This window comes from Mesocricetus auratus, unplaced genomic scaffold (genome assembly GCF_017639785.1).
Source record: "Mesocricetus auratus isolate SY011 unplaced genomic scaffold, BCM_Maur_2.0 Super-Scaffold_100009, whole genome shotgun sequence".
Classification (NCBI taxonomy): Eukaryota; Metazoa; Chordata; class Mammalia; order Rodentia; family Cricetidae; genus Mesocricetus; species Mesocricetus auratus.
The window spans coordinates 23,297,706-23,322,803 of NW_024429193.1; the positions used below are offsets into that span (position 1 = coordinate 23,297,706).

The 25,098-nt window shown below is 41.2% G+C and overlaps 1 protein-coding gene across 2 annotated transcripts in view; it reads left to right on the plus strand.

The window, feature by feature from the left end:
• The window catches only part of Nfkb1 (nuclear factor kappa B subunit 1), a 114,745-nt gene that overhangs the window by 3,159 nt on the left and 86,488 nt on the right, over positions 1-25,098 (plus strand). For both annotated transcript variants that reach the window (XM_040751747.1, XM_040751749.1), the window contains exons 2-4: positions 18,001-18,068; positions 19,195-19,234; positions 23,253-23,328. In XM_040751747.1, coding sequence (XP_040607681.1) covers positions 19,202-19,234; positions 23,253-23,328 — 109 coding nt within the window. In that variant the 5' untranslated portion in view covers positions 18,001-18,068; positions 19,195-19,201. The remainder of the gene's footprint in view (positions 1-18,000; positions 18,069-19,194; positions 19,235-23,252; positions 23,329-25,098) is intronic.

Here is a 25,098-nt window from a genome sequence, read left to right on the forward strand (position 1 = left end):
AATAGTTCTTATCTTTGTGCTGTTGCCTTAATGGATATGCATTGTCTTGTTGGAGGGAAGGAGGGAGGGAGGGAGGGAGGGAGGGAGGGAGGGAGGGAGGGAGCGCATTCTTTTTCTGTTGATGAAATTGATTTACCCTTCTTGCTTCTGTACTGTCTTAGAGGATGCTCCTGGATACTAGTTCATATTTTCAGATGAGATTGGAAGACTAACAAATAGTTTAAAAAATGAGATGAGACTGCTTTACTTCAACACCAAGAGTTTAAACTACTGTAAGATAGGATTTGGCAAAAAACTGTGAAGTCTAAGAGAAGACAATATAAATAAAACTTTTGTTGAAGTATCAATCCTAAGTACTATATATTAAAATTTTTAAATGTATTATTATGAAGCCCTTATACTCTGTGTAGTAACTAACAGATTTAATTATCAGTAATATGAGTTTGGTAGGCTTTAATTTGTTGTTTGTAAAACAGGAATAATGATATATATGTTCTAATTATCTAGGACAAATTGCCTTCTATCTTTTTACCTTTTACTGTTAGGCTCCAAACCACCTAAACAGCTTTTATTCTGACCCTTGCTTCTAGCAGAATTAAATATTTATGATTCTTCTTTAACTGTGAAAAAACCCCTGAACTTTCAAGGAGGATGTAAATATTCTACAAAGCATATTCTTTAGAAGAGCCTAAAATTAATTTTAAAAGTTTAAAAGACTATTTGAAAGAATCTAGTCCTATCGTTCTAGCTAAAAGCAAATAACATCCAATCTACACTGAAAAGGACTCTGTAACCCTTACGTTGAGTTTGTTGGCATTTATATGCTACCTGGTAAATGAATGAATCATTCATTTATTTAATCATTATTTAATGATTCATCCAATTGTTTCAACAGGCAGTTTTTTACTAAAGACCAGTGGTTCTCAACCCTTTTGGGAGTCAAACAACACTTTCAAAGGGAGTCGATATCAGATATCCTACATATTAATTATTTGCATTACAGTTCATAACAGTAGCAAAATTACAGTTATGAAGTAGCAATGAAAATAATTTCATAGTTGGGGGTCACCACAGCATGAGGAATTGTATTAAAGGGTCTCAGCATTACAGAGGTTGCGAATCACTGCTTTGAACAATAAGAAGTACACTGTTTTGCCAGGTGGTAGTAGAGGCACAGGACTTTAATCCCAGCACTTGGGAGGCAGAGGCAGGCAGTTCTCTTGAGTTCAAGTCTAGCCTGGTCTACAAAGCAAATTCCAGGGTAGCCAGGGCTACACAGAGAAACCGTGTCTTGAAAAACCACACACACACACACAAACACACACACACACACACACACACACACACACACACACAAACTACACTGTTTCACCTTTCTTTCTGGTGTAAAAGAAGCTCCAAACCCAGTTTTTGCTTCCTACATACCATATTTTATGTGAAGTACATCTATGGTTTTTTCTAGAATAAATAGATTATTAAAAATAACCTACTGCTCTCTAAAAAAGGGAGTCTTTCATTCTAGAGGGGGATTTTATAAAATCTTTTTAATTTTAAAGTTTTAGAGACACTAGCCAAGCGAGATGGTAAAGTAATCAAAACACACAAGTAAGGTGTGTGTGTGTGTGTGTGTGTATAAAGTTTTTTTTTATTTTGCAAAGTTAGGACTTCTCTAAATTCCATTGAAACCATAATTTCATTGCTATCCACTCCAAAAAAGGAACCAGTGCTAACTCAAAGGTTTTTAATACCTACCCAAATCCGTCAGGCAAAAGATCTGAAGTAAAACATGGCCTCCAAAGTAAAGGCTTGTCACTCATGAGTCTGTGCCTGTTCCAAGGAACTAGACACTCAGCCAGCTTCCTGTGTGCTCACTTTTACCTTGTGATGGATGACCTTGCAATACCTGGGCTCCCTCTGTTGTAGCACTTCCAGAAAATTGAGCTTGAAATTATGCATCTGACTACTTGTTCTTGACAGACTCAGTTTATTCAATGAAACACACCACCCAGAAGAGGAAGGAACAAGATGCCATCTCCATCCTGATGTCACTGTGTCCTGGGAGGCTCTAGGACAGCCTTCTTTGCTGTCCTCGATGACTGTTCTGACCCTCACCTCTCTTCAGAACACTCATAAACATAATTCATAGTGAGGAAAAGTGTGTGTGTGTGTAGTGTGTGTGTGTGTGTGTGTATGTGTAGTGTGAGCCTCACCTCTCTTCACAAGAGTAATAAACATAATCCACATTGGGGAAAAGTGTTTGTGTGTGTGTGTATGTGTGTGTGTGCATGTATGTGTGTGTGTGCCTCACCTCTCTTCATAACACTCATAAACATAAATAGATGTATGTTCATAAGGAAAAGTTAATGTGTGTATAGTATTAATAGATATGTATGTACATATATGTATATGCATGCATATATCTGTATCTAATCTTTTTCTTTGTTACCAACAAACTCAAGAGAATTAAGTGTGTGCCTATGTACCCAGTGCATGAAAAGCTGTCTTTGCTGAAAGTGACTGGCAGTGATGTTTGTCAGTTAAAATCACAGACAACCCAAGCACATTGCCTGTGTCCTCTCCAAAGCACATACTGCCAGTCGTATGTTTAGCTGGGCTCCACTGCATGATGAACTCATCTCGCAACTTCTGGATATATCTAGAATAAACAAAGCTGTAACTTTGTCCTAGCCACTGTATTAGCCAAATTCATGTGGGCAGCCATGCATTTCATATTAGACTTGAGTTGTTTGTTTTTTCTTCAGTGTAAACCTCTGGGTGAATGAGGCCCAGTAGAGTTTCTATGGTGGGCTTATTATTTATAAACTTGAACTAAGGGAAAAAAAGATCTATATCAAGTTGAGCATTCCTTCTGAGAAAGAGGTTAACATTTAAGAGAATAGATTGTTTGAATGAGTTTTACTCATTCAAAGTGTGTGTGTGTGTGTGTGTGTGTAGTGTGAGCCTCACCTCTCTTCACAACAAATGTGATTTGATCTCTAACCCTTTTAGTCCGTAAATCAGTGTGAGAGTACATCCACCCCTTACTGTATCTCCTGCCAATTCTCCCACACTGTGTGCATATTCATTGGCTCTCTCTCAAGCTCACGATTCATTTTAATAGAAAATTCATTTGTTTAATTTTCTTAGAAAATATGCCTTAAAAATAAGACTTTTAGGAATGAGAGAGTGACTGTTTTGCATATGTTAACATCAATTTCTACCTCAGATCTTAATGACTCTTCTAAGTGTTTCATAGCTATTGGTTCTTAAACATGCATTTCTTTGTAGGGTCAACCATTTATTGAAGTAGGGCTTAGAAATTTAAAGAAGGCAGTGTGGAAGGGTGTAGGAAATACGGATGGCCATTCATATGGGAAAATTTAGAGTAGAAGGGAAGAAACTCACAGGTGAAGTTGAAAATAAGTTAAGTCAAACCTAATTTTGCCTTATTGTCTATTTATAAAAGTACTTATGAGAATATATAATACCTCCAGTTTGTATAAAATCAAAACTGAAAACAAATATAGATCTAGGAAGTAGGAAATATATATATTTTTAATGCACTGAAACGATTCCTTCTAAACCAAGTGGGAAACCTGGGAAGGACTTTCTACAGGAAATAGATTAAAGTGAACCTAAAATACAACCAGTTGAAGACTCTATTTATTTAATTAATTCATTTCTAATGCTTTGAGTCCATGGAGGCCTGTAACTAGTATGTCTGTGTAGGTGTCATTAAACCTCAGAGCCTTGAAAGATTTGGCCAAAACAGTGACAATAAAAACATAAAGGTTTAGGAAGAGTTCTCTAATGTTTGAGACTTAATGGTAAATCTTGAATGTGAAAATAAAATAGTCTAGACAGCGAATCAGAAGAGAAATGGGTAAGTTACAAACTTTATGGTTGAAAAGGGAAGAGGTCATGAAAGTAGGGATGTTGCCTATGAATAAGTGTTTGTAGGCATTTCATGTGAGTCTTCCTGTTTAGAAATTGAAAACAGCGGGGCGGGAGAGGCAGCTTGTCTTCTGGCTAGGTATTTACCTGTTATGCACAGCACGATTTCATACACTATACTACAAAGAAAGCAAAAAAAGTCATTTCCCCTATTCTAAGAAACATTGTAAGTAAACATCGATGCGCTTGGGAAATTCAGATCAAAAGCATGGTATCTGACAATAATTAAGTCTCTTCCATTGTTCTCATGCCAATTATAGTACTCATTTATATATAATGTCATTTCTTTCCATGTATTTACCCGATTTCCCATTGAAGACATTTAATTCAATTTTAAGGAAAGCACATAACGATTTAAACAGTTCCTGATTATTAAGAGTACCACATGGCCGGTCATTTACCTCACAATTACGGTTCTTTTTTTCTGATGGGGTGGTGGTGGGGGAAATACCCTGCTTCTCTTAGAAAGTCTACTGTGATAGCCAAATAGGAGTTAGTCCAACTGCTGTTGAGGTAGTTTAATCCCGTGTTGCAATAGATGGATGATGTTTTAGGTAATGTCTCTGCACTTACCACATATCTGCTAGACAGAAGTGGGATAGCCATTTGGGACAGATCACAGAATACAGGCTTTGATCGCTGAGACACTCGAACATCTCTCCAGAGATGCCCCCATCAGTATAACAGTCTATTGCTCATCACCCCGCTCACGCCTGTCACTTCCACACACAAGGGACGCCATTGCTAGCCCACTGTGCATTCTACAGGCTTCCCACTCTGGCCGTCTAACAGCCCTTCCTTCCGAACCCTCACTTTCTCCTGTAGTTGCTCCAGGAGTCTCTTGACCTGCTGCCCAGCCCTTCCATGCTAGATTTCTGGCTTTCTTCCCTGTCTCCCAAAGCATCCTCTTGCATTTGGCGCCTTTAAGCCTGGCATCATAGCCTACTTTCTTGTTGGTGATGGTGTTAGCTGAGCCCTCACCTGTCACAGAAGGAATGCAGTTCTAAACTTGATGAATCACTGACAAAAATATATGCACATCACCGGGAATATGAATAGAAGGTAAATAGCCAAGTCTTTGGGATTAATAGCACTAGGGGCAATCATTTTAACATTATTTTCCTTCCTCCACCCCAGCTTTCAAATTAAAAAGCATATATTTATAGTGTACAAGGTAATCCTGTTCACACTCCAGGAAATGATTAAATACAACTGACGTATGTAGAGTTTTAGTTATACAGTAGCAATTCATTTGAGGAGCCATTAAATCCTTTTTGTGTGCTGGGCACTTAGAAATACAATACTGACCAAAGCAACAGTACAGAACTAAATGGAGTTTAGATTATGGAATGTTTTTAGTTTTAAATTTCCTTTTTGATACTAACCTTTCTAAAGCTTAAAGACCCAATTAACCAAGAAAGTACATGGATGGTGAAGGGGCCTCACTAGCGGTTTGTCTTAGAATGAGTATACTTAGCCTCGATGGATGTAAAAAGTACAGTACTGCTGTCCACTCAAAACCCCTACTGCCCCTCTGACCCCGTGCCCACAATTCTTACCTAAACAGCTCTTTAAGAGATTGTATGAATACTGATTCTGTCACTCATATTCATTCTCATCTGACAGAATTAAAGCATGGCAGCAGACATCAGAAATCCCACCATTCTGGAGGAGGCAGGAACATGTTTGTTAGTTTAAGGCTAGACTAGGCTACATGATAAAGCCATGTCAAAAACAACAGCAACAGCTAAATCAAACCAACCCAAAATTCCACATAACAGTGAGTTGATGCGGCTGAGTGGCTGATAGCCTTAATGTTAGTCAGTTTATTTTCAGATTGTGTTTGTTTTTTAACTTAAGATGTGCGTAAAACTGCAAGACCACATACTCATATTCACTTGTTTATGGGTTAGAGAAAAGTTTTGCTTTTTGAAGCAGGGTAATCGAGGCCACTGACAAGGGCACGTGGGAGAGAGAAGTCTTCACTTCTGACATCAGCTGTGAGAGCACAGGTGACCTCTTCCTCCTTGGAAATGCATTGTACACTGACATCTATGTATAGTAAGCAGTGCCCAGTACTGCCGGCTCCAAATTAGATTCAAAGACCGGAAGAGCTGTGTGAAGCCTGACTTTGGTGTTTGCAAAACATTTTGCTTTTGTGTGTATACCTGGAAAGTCTTCACCTTGGTTGTTCCCTCAAGGATACCGTTTCTCACTCATCGGCAGAACCAAACTTGCTGGTTCACACAATAAACCCTTTTAAAACATAGGGGTCGGGGGTATAACTCATTTGTAGAACACTTGCCTAGTATGCTCAATGATGTGGATTCAATCTCTAACACCATACAATGAGACCTCCCCCCAAAATTAGAAAAGACATATTTTGGGGGGTTGGGGATTTATTAAATACAAATCTAGAGTATGTCAACTCACTCATAACCATGAAGTCATCCTCCCCTTTAGTCTGGAGATGTGATCATTCTATTTGGGCACTCAGTGGCAGACCAGACATCAGAATTAAAGCCTGTTCTACGTGTTTGTAGGGAATAAGAACCCTGTACATCTAGGAATGGGAAACAGACCTCCAGAACACAGTCCAGCAGACAAATGAGCAAGGGCCTTGATTTGGTATTTGTGAGGAATACCAGGCAGGGCTGACCTTAATTGCAACATATAAGTTTTTATCTGATGTACTACAATCCTTAGAGAGTGTCCATAGATCTACACACTTACCCTCTTGATACTACTAAAAAGAACTTTTACCAAGAATGGAATATGCCATTTGCTATAAATGACATTTAATTACTATATGATTTAAGAATTGTCCCAAACATCTTTTTGATCTCATGGGTTAAAAGACAACCAGCTCAAGATTTGATTCTTATGGACCATGTTGGCACACACTCTAATCACTGTGCTAAAGTGTCCCTGTGTCCCTCCGTGACAGAGAATGTGACACAGCAAGAATTAGATGTTTCTTTCAGGCAGGGAAATGAGCTTATGTTTATTTGTTTTTATTCTGAGGTTTCCCCATTTCCATTACCATGTTGGCTTAACTAATTACATATATTTGAGAATTTGAGTGCTATCTTTGTGTTACTAGTCTTTTACTGACTATCATGTTTAGGATACATTAAGTATTCACCAGATTTCTGTCACTATAATGCAATACCTGAGTTAATTAACATATATAAAGGAAAAAGGTTTAGTTGATTGTTTGGGGAGTTCTAGTCTACTATCAGGTGGCTTGTTACTGTAATTATCCAACGTGGCCATATGTCATGGCCAGAGCACTTGGCAAGTTGTGACTACCTACTCGTCACGTCCCGAAACATCCCTCAAGGACATGTCCTAGTAGAACACCACTCCCAGTAGCACCAATCTGTTGACAGTGTCTTTAAAACTTGAACTGTTTGGGGACGCCTATTCAGATAACAGCACATATTCTGCATACATTCCCTGAAATTTGTTGAGACGTGACTTATGGCCTGGTGTCTTTGAGATGTGATTTGTGGCCTCTGTCTTTGTGAATGTTCTGCTTGCATCCCTACAAAATGCCAATGGCCAATGTAGTATTGAGTAGTGGGCCTTTAAGAGGTGATGCGGTCGTGACAGACACACCCCTCCTCCTGCCATGAAGAGGGTTATAAAGGGGCCTGATGAGGGATGTTTATTCCCCTTGTTCTTCTGCCTTCCATCGTGTGAGAGTACAGTGTTGCTTACCCTGTAGCATATTTTTCTCACCTAGGTGCTTAGATCTCAGGCTTCCTGATCCAGAGATATGAGGAATAAATTTATAAATATTTATAGGATATATAATAGCTCATGTTTATAAATTACCCAGTCTCAAGTGTTCTGCTATAGTAGTTCAAACATATTAAGGTAGTGGACCTGTATGCAGTACTGAAAGAAGAGTGTTGAAAACTTCCACCATAGTTGTGGATTTCTGTTTCTTCCTTCAGTTCTGCACTTTTTCCTTCTTGTATTTTGGCAAACGATTAATAAGTGCATATACATTTAGCTCATTATTTTTAGCCAGTCTTGGTTTGCACACCTATATAGCTCCAACACTCAAGGCCTAGAGTCAGGGAGGTCACTGTGAGTTTGAGGCCAGCCGGGGCTACATGTACAGACTCTGTCACAAAATAACAAAACAAAATTAGTATTGCTCCTTGATGAACTGACCCTTTTATTTGTCTGTCTGTCTGTCTGTCTGTCTATGTGTCTGTCTTTGGTAATATTCCATCCCCTGAAGTCTTCTTTATTAGAGATTATGATATAGGTTGCTTTCCTGTGTTTAGTATTTACATGTTATTAGCATAGTGTCCCAAGCTTCTGCGTCTAAACACTTTGTCTTTCATATTGAAGTCTAATTCTTAGGAAAAGCGTTTCCTTGGTTTTAGTTTTTCTGTTCTGTTTGACATGTCTGCATTTGTAAGTGAGTTTATCCCGTTTGCATTTGATAAGGTTATCCTTGCGCTGTGTCAATCCACTACCTCATTTGTGTCACCTCTCCATCCACACTTCATCTTTCCCTGCCGTCCTCTAATGAGGCAAGCGTGGGATTTCAAGAGTCCCGTTTTACCTCCTTCCGGTAGTTCTGAAAAGCTTTCTGCATTAGGACATGCACCCTGAGTCTGCAGTGGACTCAACGTGGAGCTTTGATTGGTTTTCTCCTCTGGCCTAGTGTTGTCAGGGTTCTTTACCTCCAAGAGTGCTCTAGACTTCAGAATATACCTACCGTATTGTATTGTTTTGTTTTGAATATATTGTATTAAAATTGCAGTGGTGTTTTTGAAAAATCAAGAAACAAAAAGCCAAACTTTCGTATAATCCACACTGTTATCTTTGTTAGTGTTTTCATTGCTTCTTGGGAGATCTGTTTTTAGCATGTGTTTTGTCTTGTCAGCCCTAGTTATGGATGCCCTCAGCTCATCTTTATTGTCAAAGAACATAAGCAGTTATAGTACATTCTGTCTGGGCCAGTGACTTTTCTTTTAGCTCCTGTCACCTTTGCATTTTGATGGCAACCCAGCCACCTGCCCATTGCTCTTTCCTTCCACTCTCGTGTGTGTGTGTGTGTGTGTGTGTGTGTGTGTATACATACATACATACATATATATATGTCAGCACACATAGATACCGTGTCCTCACCTCTCAAGATTTGGGGAACTCTTAATTTAGAGCTAGCGCCTAACATTTTATGTTTTTGTTTGCTGAGACAGGATCTTCCTACCTAGCCAACACTTTGTACTTTTCTCTGTATCTAACATGGAGATTTACATTTTTGGATGTATGGGTTGAGTTATATAAGCCAACTTTTGATTTTTTTAACCTTTAGTTCTACAAATATTCTCTCTCTCTCTCTCCCTCTCCCTCTCTCCCTCTCCCTCTCTCCCTCTCCCTCTCCCTCTCCCTCTCCCTCTCCCTCTCCCTCTCCCTCTCCCTCTCCCTCTCCCTCTCCCTCTCCCTCTCCCTCTCTCTTGAGGCAGGGTTTCTCTGTATTGCTTTGGAGGCTGTCCTGGAACTCACTCTGTAGACCAGGCTGGCCTCGAACTCACAAAGATCCACCTATCTTTGCCTCCCAAGTGCTGGGGTTAAAGGCGTGAGCCACCAACACCCAGCTATTTTCTCTTTTTTTTTTCTAGCACTTTAAATTACAAATACACAAACTACTTGATAATTGTCCTCTAAATCAGATGTAGCATTCACTTCTTTTCTGCCTTTCCTCTGTTCTAGTTTGGATAGTTTTTATTGATCTTTGTTTCAGTTTATTGATCAAAATATTCATCTGTATTGCCCAACATACTGGCAAGTCCATCTAGTGAATTTCATTTCAGTTCTAGAATTGATTTCTGTTTGTCAAAAGGCCTTTGTATTTTGCTTCTGTCATTCTCTATTCACTCATTATGTATATCTTCTTCCCTTGTATACTGAACGTACTTCTGCTAGCTGTTTTAGAGTCACTGGCTATCAAGTTCATCATTGTGTCATTTTTCTTTCTTCTAGGACACAGGTGACTGCTTCTCTGTAGGCTTCAGTATTTTTGTTGTTCATTATAGGTATCACAATGTGCAGCATTTGCATGTTTCTCTTTTATACAGGGTTGAGTGTTGTCATAATAGGCAATAAGTTGGCTGTTGGATCTCTGGCCTTGTTAAGAAGGATTTAGTGTTGCCCTTATTTAAGAGTGTTCCTGGCTCTCATAACATGATTTTTCCATAGACTGCTATAACCGCATGTTCAGCGTGTTTACTCAACCCAGATGCTCTCACCCACAGTGTCTCTCAGCTCCATATGACCTGTGTCTTACCAGAGCCTTCGTACTCCACCATCTTTCCACTGAGCTTTTCAGGACCTTTGCTAATATTTCACCAGCGAGTAGAGGTGGTCTGGATGCAGATTTCTGAGGCTTTCCCACATACATTGTCTCTATGACATTACGACCGATACGGTCGCTGCCCTTCTTTTGGGCTCTGCTTCCTGTGGCCTGAATTAGAAGGTGAACTCAAAGCTCACTGCGATTGTGCAGCCTGTGTCTCTTGTTCAAGTCTTAAGCTATTGTGTTTGTAATTACACATGAACGTGACCCGAGGCAAGATCAAATAGTGGTTAATCTATAATGACTGAATTTGATTTGTGTTGATTTTTAAAGAATTTTTTAATTGATGTGCAATATCTGCAATATGTTATTAGCCATTTTAAGATATGTTACTCCAGGGTTTTATGTATTCATTATGTTGGATAGCTAGCATATCTCTGTAGCTTTGTTTTGAAACTTTCTCATCTTCCCAGAAGAATGCCCTAACTTGGTAACTAATCACTCCCTTCCCCAGTCTGCTCTCACTCCCCTGTCCTCTGGAAAACGCTAATGTGTTTCTCTCTCTAAGAATCTGCCTGTTCCGAGTATTTAGTGTGAAGGGAATCATGTTATAGGTGAGGAATCCTTTCTATATGGTTTCAATATAATTTATTCTACCAGTTTTGAAATATAAAAATCACACCTCTCACTGCTGTCTTTAACGTACTCAGACATTTAAGGAAACTATAAATATACAGGTGAAATTAAGTTGCAACAGAACAGTGGACTGTAGTGCAGAGTCATCAGGAGGTATGCTATGGTCCTTACATGGATTATAGGGGTAGCCTTGCAAGAGAAAATACAGATTATATGGTAGAGGTTGATTTTCAGTACCTCTATGCAGAGCATATAATATTTAAACAGGATGGTTTCTCAGCATGTGAATAGATACACAGGGTGGAACTAACAAGGCATTCTTATATTTGCTTATATTTTGTGTGTGCCTGCATATGCACGCCTGTGCGTGCGTGTGTGTGTGTGTGTGTGTGTGTGTGTGTGTGTGTGCGCATAAGCCTTCACATGTGTAGTGGTCAAAGGACAACTCTGGAAGTTGGTTCTTTCCTTCCAGCATGTGAGCTCCAGGGATTAAGCTCAGGTCCTTGGGCTTAGGAGCAGTCATCTTTACCTACAGAGCCATCTTGCCGGCCCAGCACGACAGCTCTAAATGCTGAACACTTGGTCTTTGGACTTCAGTGTGTAAACCACCTGGCAGTGACCTGAAAGACAATCAAGCAGAAAGAGACTGCCATGGATGAAGCAGCAGGAAGTGTTTCCGTCAGAGTGGGGTAATAAGGCGTGGTCGTGGAAGTAGAAAGGAAGTACATAGACAAGAAACAGCATGAAGAAGGAAATGAGCAACAGCAAAACTGTGAACTGGATTTGCTTGAGATTGATATATTTGCAAAAACTAGAAAGCAAGAAATTGGGTTTGTTGTCAAGTGATGAACTGTCTGTAGGTATTAGAGTTGGTGAGATTTACTGTATCATCAGCCTGTTTTACAATGGCGTCATTGCTTAAAGCTAACAGTGGCTCATTACTGCTTACACCTTGACAGTTTTAACAGTTCTAATCGTGTGCTTATAGACTCATATCTTTTTTTTTGTTGTTCAGTTGGGAATTCAGTAGCCAGCTGAGTAAAAGCCAGTGCAAAGTACGGCACTGTGACTAACCGTGTAATTAAAGTTACGGTACTGAATTGCCAAGCTAATTAACCCATGCCACACATGCCCTCTGGTCCCCTGGCACTTATCAAGCTGCATTGTTGAGACAATTGTCTTTCTAGTTACTAACTGTTTGGATTGGTTAGCTTTTGCTGCAAGAGAAGTCACAAAGAAACAAATAGAAACACAGACATGCCTTATTTCTTGTAAACCTGTGATATGTGTGGTGATTTGTCAGGCTGCTCTGTGAAGTTGTTCAGCTGTTCTGCTACTGTGAGCTCAGCCTGGGCAGTCTTGGCTAGCCTTGCTTCTTCTGCAACTCCACATGGGGCTCCACATGGGGCCCAGGCCTTCCCCTTCCAGGAAAGAAAAACTGGTCATTGCGTGGCCTGTTGAAACCCATGTTCATGACCTACTTCCACACCCTACCCCCACCCCCAACCATTGGTCAGTGCCTGCCGTGGGCCTGATAAAATTCAAGGAGCAGAGATACCGATGTTATATTCCCTGTGTTGTACGGAGTATGAAACAGTTGTGGCCATTGTTTTCGGTCTACCACAGCTATAAACTCTGAGTGCAGACTATGTCACTCTTGTGCAGTTTTGTTTCTTTGGAAACAGACATGGTTAGATAATTGCTTTCTGATGAATTAATGAAGGTTAGGAGACATCCAGGTAACATTTCCAACATGGTGTACCCGTGACACGGAGCATGGCATACACATGTACCATGGATCTGCTCCTGATAGCACTATAGATGAAGCTCCAACACATTTTAATTTTTAATTTAGTTGCCGTGTCTTCTGAGTTAATTATTTTCTATCTGTCCTTTGAAACGTAGCATAGGAATTTTTTAAAGTCTCACTTGTCTTAGTATTGTTATCTTTACCTTCACGTTTGGATTGCCTTGGGAGTAGTTCATTTGAAATTCAAGCATTGTCAGGGTCCTATTCTGTTCCTCACGCTACACCCTGGAGAAGAGTTAGGTGGGGCCACCAGGTAATAAGTGTAGGGACAGAAAGCACACCCAGGAGATGAAAGAGTAAGCGAGGAAGGAAAGCATTGGGGGACTCCTGCCACCATGTGTCTCCCCAAAGGAGACAAAGGAATTGGATGGGGCAGTGTGTCAGTCTGAAGACTGGGACAACTAACTCCTCAGTGAGTGCAGAGGAAGCCTGTCCCTGTTCCGGTTACCATGACAGCGTGCTACTTCATGTGCTGGCATGCTTGGAATTGGCAGAGGGTCAGAATGCCTCTACTGTGGAGAATTTAGCATTACAACAAGATTATAGGAAGTAAAGATCACTCTAGGTCACCTAGAAGAGGGACATGGCAAATCTGGCTGGTTTCAGCCAGCCCCTTGTCTTCTCTGAAGGGTCTTACCTGAAAACAAAGAGCAGGAACTTTAGTGGTTGTCACCCGACAGGTGACATCCCAAGGCCACCAGCCTGGCCACCAGCACAGGTGCTTAACCCTTTAAGCTCCTGTTTAGCATGGCTGGAGAGGTGGCTTAGCTGTTAAGAGTGCTTGCTGCTCTTGCAGAGGACCCAGGTCCAGTTCTTAACACCCACGCAGTCCCTCACAATTTCCTGTCACTCCGGTTCCAGGGGATTGGATGCCTTCCTCTTGCCTCAGCCAGCACCCTCACACGTGGATGCACATACATGCTTGCAGGCAGAACACTCAAGCCACATAAAATAAAAAGAAGATTCTATGTAGCAGCTGACACTGTGAGTAGACTAGTCCCAGCCAGAGCATTTGAGAGGCTGGGAGCAAAGATGCATTAAAGTGAATAATACTCGTGTCAAGAGGAAAATCACATTGCCCATTACACAAGTACAGGGGCCATAGACGTCACATAAGCTGGTTGTAGTTTGTCAGCCTGAGAAGATGTCTCTCCAGAGCTCAATTTTTCACATGGGCTACATTTTCTGGACTCAGTATAACAAATGACATGTGTGACAGTGCCTGTGGTTCCTGGTTATAGGAAGCAGCCTGCCAAGCTGGACTCTTCCTCCATATGAACCAAGGCATTATCGTGATGCCATAGCCCTTATCATGGTTTCTTCTCAGTATAGCCGGCACCTGGGATTAGATAATTGGCTGTTGGGGCAATCCTGTGCCTCCCAGGATCCTCTAGTAGCTGGCACAACCAGCTATGCAGTTGGGTCAGCCCAGAACACTCCAGAGAATAACTTCCAAATCCCTCCCCCCTGCCCTGGCAGAGAGAATATAGGGCAGGGGCATACAACCACTTCAGACTCAGATGTGGTTGAGTGCCTATAAACATTGTTGGAAAACTAAACAACCTATCTTCTTAGTCCCTGCTCTGTTGCTGTGGAGACACACCATGAACAAGGCAGCTCTTATGAAGGAAAGCATGTGATTGGGGCTCACCCACAGTTGCAGAGGTTTCGTCCATTATCATCATGGCAGGGAGCATGGGCACACAGGCAGGCACTGAGTGTTCTACTCATGATGCATAGGCAGATTAAGAGAGAGACTTTGGGCTCGGAATGGACTTTTTGAAACCTCAAAGTTCGCCACCAGTGACACACTTCCTCCAACAAGGCCACATCTTCTAATCCTTTTAATCCTTTCAAATAGGGCCACTCCCTGGTGACTAAGCATTCAAATACATGGGGCTACTCTTATTCAAACCACCACACTGACTTTCTCAGGACCATGAAAACATTTACTGTTTGCATCACTCTCTGTAATTTATCATGAGTGTGGTGTTTATTAGACTGTCTGATGTGTTAACACGTGTTCTGTATCTCCCACTCACTAATAAGTTTTACATGAATTAGTTAATCGAATGTTCTCTATGGATCTGCGGTGCTGTTAGATTGACATTCCATCCTGAGTTCTCAGAACAGATACTTGCATTCATCAGGTGGCTGTTCTGTATATTGGCGTGATGCTCCCGGTGAAGTAATATTGATGGAAGAAGTAGAAAATTAGTTTGCACAAATCTCAGTGTGGTAGCATACACAGAAACATTGATTCCCTAAAAAGAAAAGTTTTAGAAATCAGCGTTTCTGAAAAAAAGTAAGCCCACTGCTAACTCTCATCACTAGTGCAATATATTATCAGAAAGGGAGGAGAGGCAACCATTTGTATGCCAGCTGCTTCCTAGTGTATGTCTTCTGAAGAGGGGCCAGGAGTAATTAGGAATTTTGATTCATTCATACTTCATATTTTATTTAACAATGTCAGGACATTTTAAATTCAAGACAACCTCTTTTTCTTTCACAATACCTCTGTAATATATTAGATTTCTATGTCACTATATATAATTAATTAATGTAGCAAAAACTTATAATTGTAGAATAATAATGTAAAAAATTATCCAAAGCACATTAAAATTTTCTAAAAATGGATTTGTAGAAATAGAAGTCACCCCCACTGAATGTTTTACATGGTATTACTGAACATGGCTATAGCCCTTACATCTTGTTTTCTTCAACAATTTCTCTATGGAAAAGAAGTTTCAATATATTTTATAATTTTGTCTTTAACACCTTATTATCCATGGAGAATATAATATAGAAATGCTGTGAAAAGTCCCTTTTTCTCTGTAACTTTTATTGCAAAAAAAAAAACAGTTGGGCATTAAATTTATACTTAAGTGGTACCTGTTATGACTAATACAATTTGAACTATCCCCAGATTTTCACGTATACCTTCTAGTTGGTATCTGTACTGTGCAAATTGTGATTCCCCGTGGATTATGATATCTTTTTAGTTTGGAAAATTAGAGGGTTTTTTTCCCCCCAATGAAATCTAACCAAATAGAGAGTTATGTTTTTGTTGTTGTTGTTTTATAGTGAGTCAGCACCTCAAGCTTCCAATATCTCTGATCCTAGATGCTATACAATACACTTACTGACCGGAGTGCTCCGACTCCTTCCCTGATGACTCACCCCCATGGCTTCAGAGCTTCTCCTCTTAGTCCAGCCCTTTCACCAAGATGCCCCCATGTCAGGGTTAGTGACTAGGAAGGTGGCCACGGGAATGCAGCAAACAGTCCATTCAGCGTTCACAGACTATGTCACACGCAGGACTTGGCTGGCTTTGTTACATTATGCATCATGTGAAAAACACAACTCCCTGGATATTTCTTGAGACCGAGCTACATTTTCTGTGTCTCTTTGTGTGGTGTGAGGATCTTCCTAAAGCCTCCGGTTGGGAGGAGATGATGCAGAAATGAGACCCAGGCTATTCTCCCTCTGTGTTTCAAGGTCCTTCCTCAAAAGCACAGGAGTGAGCAAAAGGAAAGTGGGGGGTGGCTGGGGACGCAGGGGTACAGAAGGGACTTTCCCATTGCTTTTCTAATACTCACTTCCAAAGGCCTAAGCGATATTTCAACATTTTAGATCTAAAACCTGCTTTTGCAATCAATGCAAATATTACCCAGTGATTCACCCTTTCCAAATGACTCTTGGTTTCTTTTGACATTTTATTTTAAAATTATGTAGTAGCATTGACATCACCCTGGAGTTGCTGTTACCTCTCAATGCTTCAGTAACTACCAAGGCTTTGTAAGTCAAGATTCTAAGCCATCCAAGCGTTTCTTAGGCTTCCTGAGTGTTTTATAGAATTGTGTTTTTAGGCACACATAGTCTAGAAGCTTTAGGAGCAAGATGTGGAGATCTTCATTAGCACTGTGTCAAAATATGGACCAGAAGGATGCCCTTCCATCTGTTAAGTCAGGCAGGTGGAGTTGTCTTCCAAGTCGGAATAAGACCTGCTTTAGTCCCACACTCAAAGATCTACAAAACCATCCAGTTTTTAAAATAATTTATATATTTTTTAAGATTATAGTATAATTACATCATTCCTTCCTTCCCTTTCCTCAAAGTCCTGCCTTGTACCCCTTGCTATTTTAAAAAAATCATGGCCTCTTTTTTCCTTACTTAATTGTTGTTAAGTGTGTGTGTGTACATATATATTTCGTATGTGTGTGTGTGTACATATATATTTCTAAGTCCATAAATACAGTCTGCTCCATCTGCATAGTTTCTCATATGTGTGTTTTCATTGAATAAACAAGCAGTGTGCACTTCTCCTTCTCTCAGCATTCCTGGTTACCTGTGGTCCTTACTCTAGGGTTGAGGCCTCCTGAGCTGTCTCATGTTCACATTAGCCTGTCTTTTGGTGCCATCCTTGCTCAGATATACATATAATTAATGCCACAGAGGAACAGGGCTTTGTCAGTTGAATAAGGCAATAGTGTCACCTCCACCTTAGAAGACTGTCTTCAGATTGTTAGGCAAGAATACCTAACAAGAAGGATGATGTAAACACTGTCTGCAGAAGTTTAGAATAAATGGTATTATCCCTGTATTGTATTCTGTGTGACTTGTTCTTACTAGTATTCCAGTAATTAGACTGTGTGCTGAGCTTTTATGCAGATGTCCACTTATAAAAGCACATGTATAATGGCATGTGTAGTTATATGCTTACACACATATAAAATCCAGGTTTACCCACATTTTACCTTAGAGACTGTGTTCTACAAATGGGCACTCGTTAGCTAAAGTATCCAGTGCTCAATATTTTAACCTTTCAAACGTCCATCTCATTCAAGTCTTGTAATTTTTCAGGCACAAAAACAGGCCACCTTGAGCGTAACTAGTATCCAAAGTTACACACCCAATAGTGGCAGAGCCCTGGTATTTTGGATGACTTAATACCCCTTTACAATATGAAGTCAATAGTCCCCTTTTTAAACTACTTGTCTGAATAGATACATATTTAGTTGCAGTTACTTGGATTTGTTTTTAAGACAGAGTCTCACTGTGTAGCTCTGGAATTCACCTTGTAGACCAAAGTAAACTCTACCACACAGAGATCTACTTGCCTCTGCCTCCCAAATGCTGAGATTAAAGGCATATGCCACCACACTCAGCAAATATTTTCTTTTTAAATATGTATGTATGTATGTGTGTTTAAAGATATATTTAAAGTATGTGTTTGTGTGTGTACCTGTGTAAGTTTATGTATGCTCTCTGTGTGCAGGCACCCTCAAAGGCCAGAGGACTGTCAGATCTCTTGTAACTGGAGTTCCACGTCCCGAGCTGCCCCATGTAAGTACTAAGCACTCTTAACTGTTGAGGCATCTCTCCAGCTTGTGTTTGAATATTCTCAAGTGTTAGTTTCCTACTTTAAGCACATATCCCCTTGCAAACCTGTGTGAACTTGTTCCCTAGGACTCACAGCCGCTGCTTTGCCTGTAGCTGCAGCCGGCGTTGCTCCATGACCCACTCAGAGTACCCAGGAGGTTTCCTTGCATTCCACTGTCATTTGGTACTATAGCACAAGAGTGTCTCACTGGAAATGAAGCCTTGTACTTCAGGGGATGTTATGAGATGCTTCCATTGGTGTGAGGACTAAGCTTTTGACTGGACAGTTCTTTGAGTTAAAAAAGGACAAAGAGTCTCCTTTCGTGCATCAGCAGGGGTACATGCTACAGGATGGCCCTACAGCCCCGTTCCATGTTGCCTTGGATCCAGAGTCCATCCATTCATGTGGTAGAAGCCGGGTCTTCTCTTCCTTTGGGTTTATCATGCATGAAACGTGATTTCAAGACATAACCATGTGGTTCTTCATGGGCCCTGGATTATCAGGGCCTCTGGGTAGCTGAAGAGTGTTGGGGGCCTCTGCATATAAATAGCTGGCCAGAATTCAGTGAATTTGAGATTTACAGGTTTGATGCTGTCGTTGGTATTTTTCATTGTACTTTTTAGATTTACAGTGTTTTGCATTTCACTTTGACAAAGGCATTCTATGGCTCCCCTTCCCATTGTTATGCAAATTAGTATCAGAACCTCTTGGGCTTCTCAACCAAGTCTAAACAGCTCAAAGACAATTTCAGAACTCATGAGAAAATAACACGTATGAGAGAAAAGACTGCAAACTGTTGATATTTAGACCATAATAAGTAGACTCCATCTGCGTATGATTTTTTACACAGAGGTAAGGCCAGCTGCATCAAGGTGAGGACACTGGATCCTGTGATCTCCTTGCTATGAGAGGCAGATGCCAAGGAGGGACTGCATGTGCCATGCCCTCCTTCTGAGGTCTTCTGGGGACATGTGTGCCTGTTGACCCTGCAGTAATTCAGCCTATCCCTGCACTTATGCCAAGGCTGGGGGACTTTCAAGGTTCTTTCCGGTATTACGGTTTTGATTCCTTTTGTTTTCTTGTGTACAGCTTCAACATGGCAGACGATGACCCGTATGGAACTGGGCAGGTAAGTCAGGGTCCCCCTGACAGCTCTGGTTAAATGTGTTTGTGCTCCAGACACACAGAGACTACACTAATGACTCAGTGGGAGGCAAACTCTAAATTAATTAGTAAGCATTACTTGATTTTTTTTTCAGTTTTTCTACTCTTCCTGGGTAGGAGAGGGCCATTTCATAGGTATTTTTACATAAAATTTTATGTGCTCTGTATGCACAGTGGCTGGAGATAACCTCTGAGCTAGTTGTGGTGATGCTTGTCTGATCCCAGTATCTGATATGATGACCTTGTATATTGAAAAGAAAGAAAAAGATTGCCAGAGAGTGAGCTGGGGCTACTGTTAACATCGCTACAAAGCTGATGACTTGATACAGTATAGGTCTGGGGGCTGGCAGGGCAGTTACTGCCTCTTACAGCTTGCGGGAGGGGTTAGAGATCCTTGGCCCTCCTTGGCTTACAGCATGGCACACACCAACCGTAGTCTGTTGTATAACTTTCCTCCCTGTCTTATAAACACATCACTGTCTGGATTGAAGGCCATCTCCTTCTAGTGTGAATTCATCTGAACTTGTATAAAGGCAAAGGCTGCATTTCCAAATAAGGTCACATGTAGCAGGAGCTCTTAGGAATTCAAAATAGATGTTTTTCAAAGGTACTGCAGTTAAACTCACTGAAGTCCATGGGAATGAATGTGCTTTGAGAGCATAGCACGGTTTTATCATGATATCATCATCGCTGTCATCATCAGATATCTGTCCTCTTTTCATTTGAAAAATTCTAAACCCATAGAAATGTTGAACAGTCTGATGAATCCTTGTTAGTCATTGATACATTTGTTTCTTTCTCTTCTCTCTATGTAGAGAGCATAGATGACCCGAAAGCAATTTCTAGACACTGGTGTGATTACAGTGGCAATACTCAAAGTGGACTATAGTGATCCTTTAAATTGTTTAAAACTGGTGTCTGCTTGTTCCTTAGCTTTTTATTGAGACGTTATTATGTACAGACTTTAGCATCCTAGAGATGGAGAGACAAGTGGTATGTGATCACTCTTTGCTTCCTTGGGGAAAGAGCAGGTTAAGATTCTCTTTCCAAAGGAAGTCTAAGCCAAGCTTTAAAAGCTACAACCAGTTCAGGGAATACTACTTACCAAGAGAACCCTGGCACGTTTGATATTATTTCACATTTAAATTTTGGTGGTAAACATCTGAGACTACCATTGCCCAAATTTGTGCGTGCAAAGATTCAGACAAAACTAAAACTGAAAATGAAATGTTTTGAGGGGATTTGGTGTTTGTATAAGTCAAGCATCCCTAGAGCACAGCAAAGGGGACATCAAGTTGTCACCAAGCCAGGCAGAGTGAGCATATATTGTGTTTTATGTCACCATTCTCTCTGATTTTGTTGTAGAAATGGTGGTATTGGACAAGTCTAGAACTTTTCTCTTTTTTTGCACCCTGAAAGACACCTGGCAACTCGTATTGTCGCAACCCTTTGTTTTACCTTTCACTTTTAATATGCTGTTTCTAACAAAGGCCAACTCTCTCCAACCCGAGGGCTGTTTCTGCTTGGTTTCAAACCATGCTCTCCTGTCTATACACAGGAAATCTTATCAGCCGGAGATGGTCTTTTATGCCACAAAAGAGTAAAACCTGCTGAGGACAGTCATTCTGAAAGTTTCTTATGTGGGCAGTTTTGAGTTGATCAGCTACAGGGATGGGCATGTTCTACTATTTCAATTTGGTGGGGGAGGGACAGGTCCTTGAAGCTTTGGGGCTTTGTTTGTTTGTTTTCCTGTTGTGAGCTTCAAGCTTGCCATTTTCTAGGTTGCATTCTTCAGTGTTCTGAGTGTCAGAACTCACACTGGAGTTTGCTACCCACCCCTCATCAAGTAAGCGCCATAGGCTGCATGCCGTACAGCATGTGCATGTCTTACTGGGGCTTTTCCCTCTGCCCAGTCATAGCGGACACCTGCAGGACCACACCAAAGGGTTTCTTTTTGAGGTCATCCTTTCTGCTCAGAGACGGCGGGCACCCTGTGTGGCCTGGAACTTATTTATGCAGGACGTAGTTTCCCGTTCTGTATTTCTTTGCCGGCAAACAGTGAATGCCGAGGATGAGCTTTGCTGAGCATTGCAGTGTAGCCACTTTTCACTCCTCCGTTCAAAAGCTGCATCCCTCAGAACTGGATCTGGTGATCTTCATGCAAACCTCACATTTCATTCAAACCAGTGAGATTCTGCAGAGAACGAAGTGCTTGCTGTCGCGCCCCCTCAACCCCCCCTTCCACAAATGAATGCAAGAAAAAAATAGCATTGCTTTTCTTATTCTTGGTTTAAGTAGACAAATTAAGATTTGAGGTGCCCAAGAATATCCAGCGCTCGCTCGCGTGTTCTCTCTCTCTCTCTCTCTCTCTCTCTCTCTCTCTCTCTCTCTCTCTCTCTCTCTCTCTCTCTCTCTTCCTCTCAGTCTGTTCCCCTTTCTCTACCCCCCCTCTTTCCTTTCTCCTGTCTATCTCCTAAGGCCAGTCTCCCCCCTCCCCTTTCCCCTTTTTATGATCCCTTTCCCTAATTAAAAAAAAAAACCCTTAAAAAAAAGAATATCCAGTGATTTACCAATGAGGACCAAAAAATACTTCTAGCTTGTAAGCTGGCCAGAGGAAGTGAAATGAATACATTTGGTTCCTGTATTGTCCACAAACATTTCAACAAGTGACTTTTGAGAGTGAGAAAGTTCACAAGCTCATAAATACAAAACGTGAATTTTTTTTCTTTTTCTTTGAGATGGGGTTTCTCTATGTAACAGCCCTGACTGTCCTGGAGCTCGCTCTGTAGACCAGGCTGGTCTGAAACTCACAGAGTTCCGACTGCCTCTGCCTCCCAAGTGCTGGGATTGAAGGTGTGTGCTACCACCACCTGGCCAATGTGAATTTCTAAATGAACTAACGGGGAAATTCCTTTTAGAATATTTATTAACAATAACTTATCAAGATAGAGCTTAATTCTATCAAAACATTATGTTTCCACTCTTTCAATTTAGTTAGCTTGTGTGTTGTTCCTGTAACAAGTCACCATAATCTTATGACTTGAAACAACACGCATATCGTCTCTTGTAGGGTAGAGCCACTGTTCATTGTACCGCCCTCTACTAAATTCCAGGTATTTTGTACTGTACTAGAAAGATAGGTGGGGAAGGGGGAGCGTGAGCTCTGTACTCCGTCATTTGCTCAGTTGTATTGTCAGTTTTCATGTAAGTTGTATAGCTACTGTCTGTAATTCTTTCAGGCCTTGAAATTCTCTATCTCAAGAAGGAATATATATATATATATATACACATATATACATGTATATAATCTAACATTACATGCATATTTGTATGTGTCTGTCCATATGCACACATGAGTTCCTGTGAGTGTGCATGTACATTCACATGTGTTTGAAGACTAAGGTCAATGCTGGGTATCTTTCCCAATTGCTACCCATCTTACTTGTTGGGAGAAGGTCTCTCACTTAAACTAGAGCTCATGGATTCGGTTAGATACCCAGCCAGCAAACCCCATCCTCTTGTCTCCATCTTCCCAAAGCTGGTGTTGCAGACAAACACTACCACACCCAGCTTTTCACATAGGACCTGGGCTCTGACCTCGGTCCTCATGCTTGTAGAGTGAGCACCGCCCCACCCTCTGGGGTTAGACTCTTACTCCTAAGAGGATTCAAGATTCAGATCCCTCATTCATGGCACATTGCTGGAGTGCCCACCGTGCCTGAAGCTCGCTTGGCTCTAAAGACACACTAGCTGGTGGGATCTTGCTTTGAGGACCCCATAGCTCTTATCATTCTCCAATTTCTTTGTTACATTGTGAGTTCCACACACAACAGCCTAACTGGGTCCCAGAGAGTCACTTTAAACCCAGATTTCAGGAGTCCTGCTTTTAGGTTTTCATTTCTAGTTTTCATTCTTGTAACTGTTTTTGTGGCTTCATGTAAGTTAGAAGAGGAATTAAAATATTTGTATTTTCTTCTTTACAGATGTTTCACTTGAATACTTTGCCTCATCCAATATTTAATGCAGAATTATATCCAACAGAAATGCCGCTGTCAACGGGTAAGATAAACAGCCCCCTTTTCCTATTTTGCTTTCCCTTAAAAGTAGTATTTGGGGGCGGGTCAGGGAGATGTGGATCAACCCATACTAAGTATGTATGAAAATACTATAAGGAAGCCTGTCACACTGTGGGTGCTTGGGACCAAACCCAGGTCCTCTGGAAGAGCCACAAATGCTTTTAACCACGGGGTCGTCTCTCCAGCCACAGCGGTCTCTTTTCAAACTGAGTGATGCTCATGGGAAGGAAGTGGTGATTTGTGTTTTAAAGCTTTCAGTGTGCTTTCTGGAAATGTAGTTCACAAAGACTGTCTCGGCTCACTCACACATTGTTTCAGCAAGTGTGGTTTCTGGCGTCTACTAGAACACTCCGAAGCCCTGTGGTACCCGGTGTTAGGACTTTCCTCTCCTCCACATTTTATGACCTTTGTGCTCCTCTTTGCTCTGTTGCTGCTCCGACAGAGCCAGCCTCAGCCCCTCAGTTCCTATCTGGGGAGTATCCTGTGATTCGCCAGGATGCCAGAAGTCACCTGAGTATTCCAGTCAGTCAGACAGAGCTTGCAGTGCAGTGCTCCTAACTTGACTGTTGCTCTTGACACATTGTTTAGTGTCACGTGCGCAGTAGCACATGACTTCATTTAGACTCTTCATCGATTGGCTTGTGCGTGACCTTGGTGTGGCGGCTCTGGTTACGGCTTCGTTCCTGCACTCTCGACACCTGCCAGAGTTACCCCATCTTCAAAAGCAATGTGGTAGTCATGGAGATTGTGTTTAAAAGAGGTGGGGATCACTGGCGTGGGCAGCAGGCGCTCTGTGTGTTCTGGATCTCTGTGTCTCATGTGAACATGTATGTAATTGTCTGTCGTCCTCAGTTAAAATCCAAGGCTGTGCCAGCACTTGCCTCTAGTGGTTCAAATCAGGAAGTTTTCTACTCTTCCCTCTTTAGTCACACGTGGGAGGAAGGAGAGTTAATGTGCCACACCTTCCTCACCCTCGCCAGCAAAAGCGGCATCACAGAGGCCTGTCTGTCTTTACCCCACAAAACGTGCTCTCTAAGGCACCGTCACTGATACGATATCGTGAGCTGTCCGGTGCGCACTGCCGGTCAGCTTCCTGAGACCAGTGACTGCAGCAGACAGACGCGTCTGCGTTTCCTGTGAACTTCGAAGCTGAGATCCGAAGTGTTTGCTGTAGTCTTTCTGTTTTATTGAACAGTACCCTGGGGTAGACCATTTTCAAGCTGTTTTCCTTTTCCTTGGGTGTATGGGCTTAGAAGTAAAATTATCAAAAGAATCATCTCAGTAAATAATCTGTGTTCATATCATGTCCTGGAAACGCCTTTTTCCACAGTGTTAGAAAAAACTTTAGAATTGTACCTTAAATAAAATACATTATTTTCTTATGTTACCACCCCCTTTGTTTTTACTGGCATTTCCCCCTCTCTGTTTTAGTGTGTTGTGTTATCCAGTTTTTATAGTCCAAGATAGAAGGACATTTTGTTCAGATTTTAAAGGAGCAGGAAGTCCATCTAAGCCAGTATTTGCTTGTAATTTTTGTGTGGATTTTTAAAAAATTGTTTCAAATCTCAAACTGTTAGTCTTTCTAACTATGTGTTAGAAACTCTGTAACAAGGGACAGCTGTTAGGTCTGTGTCACTTTTCTGTGATTTAAAATTCTCTATACAATAGGAGAAATGTGGCCAGTAGAAAGTTAGCCAGTTAGCCTTAAAAGAAATGTTCTACTTGACTTAACTTTGAATGTGCTCTTAGGGGT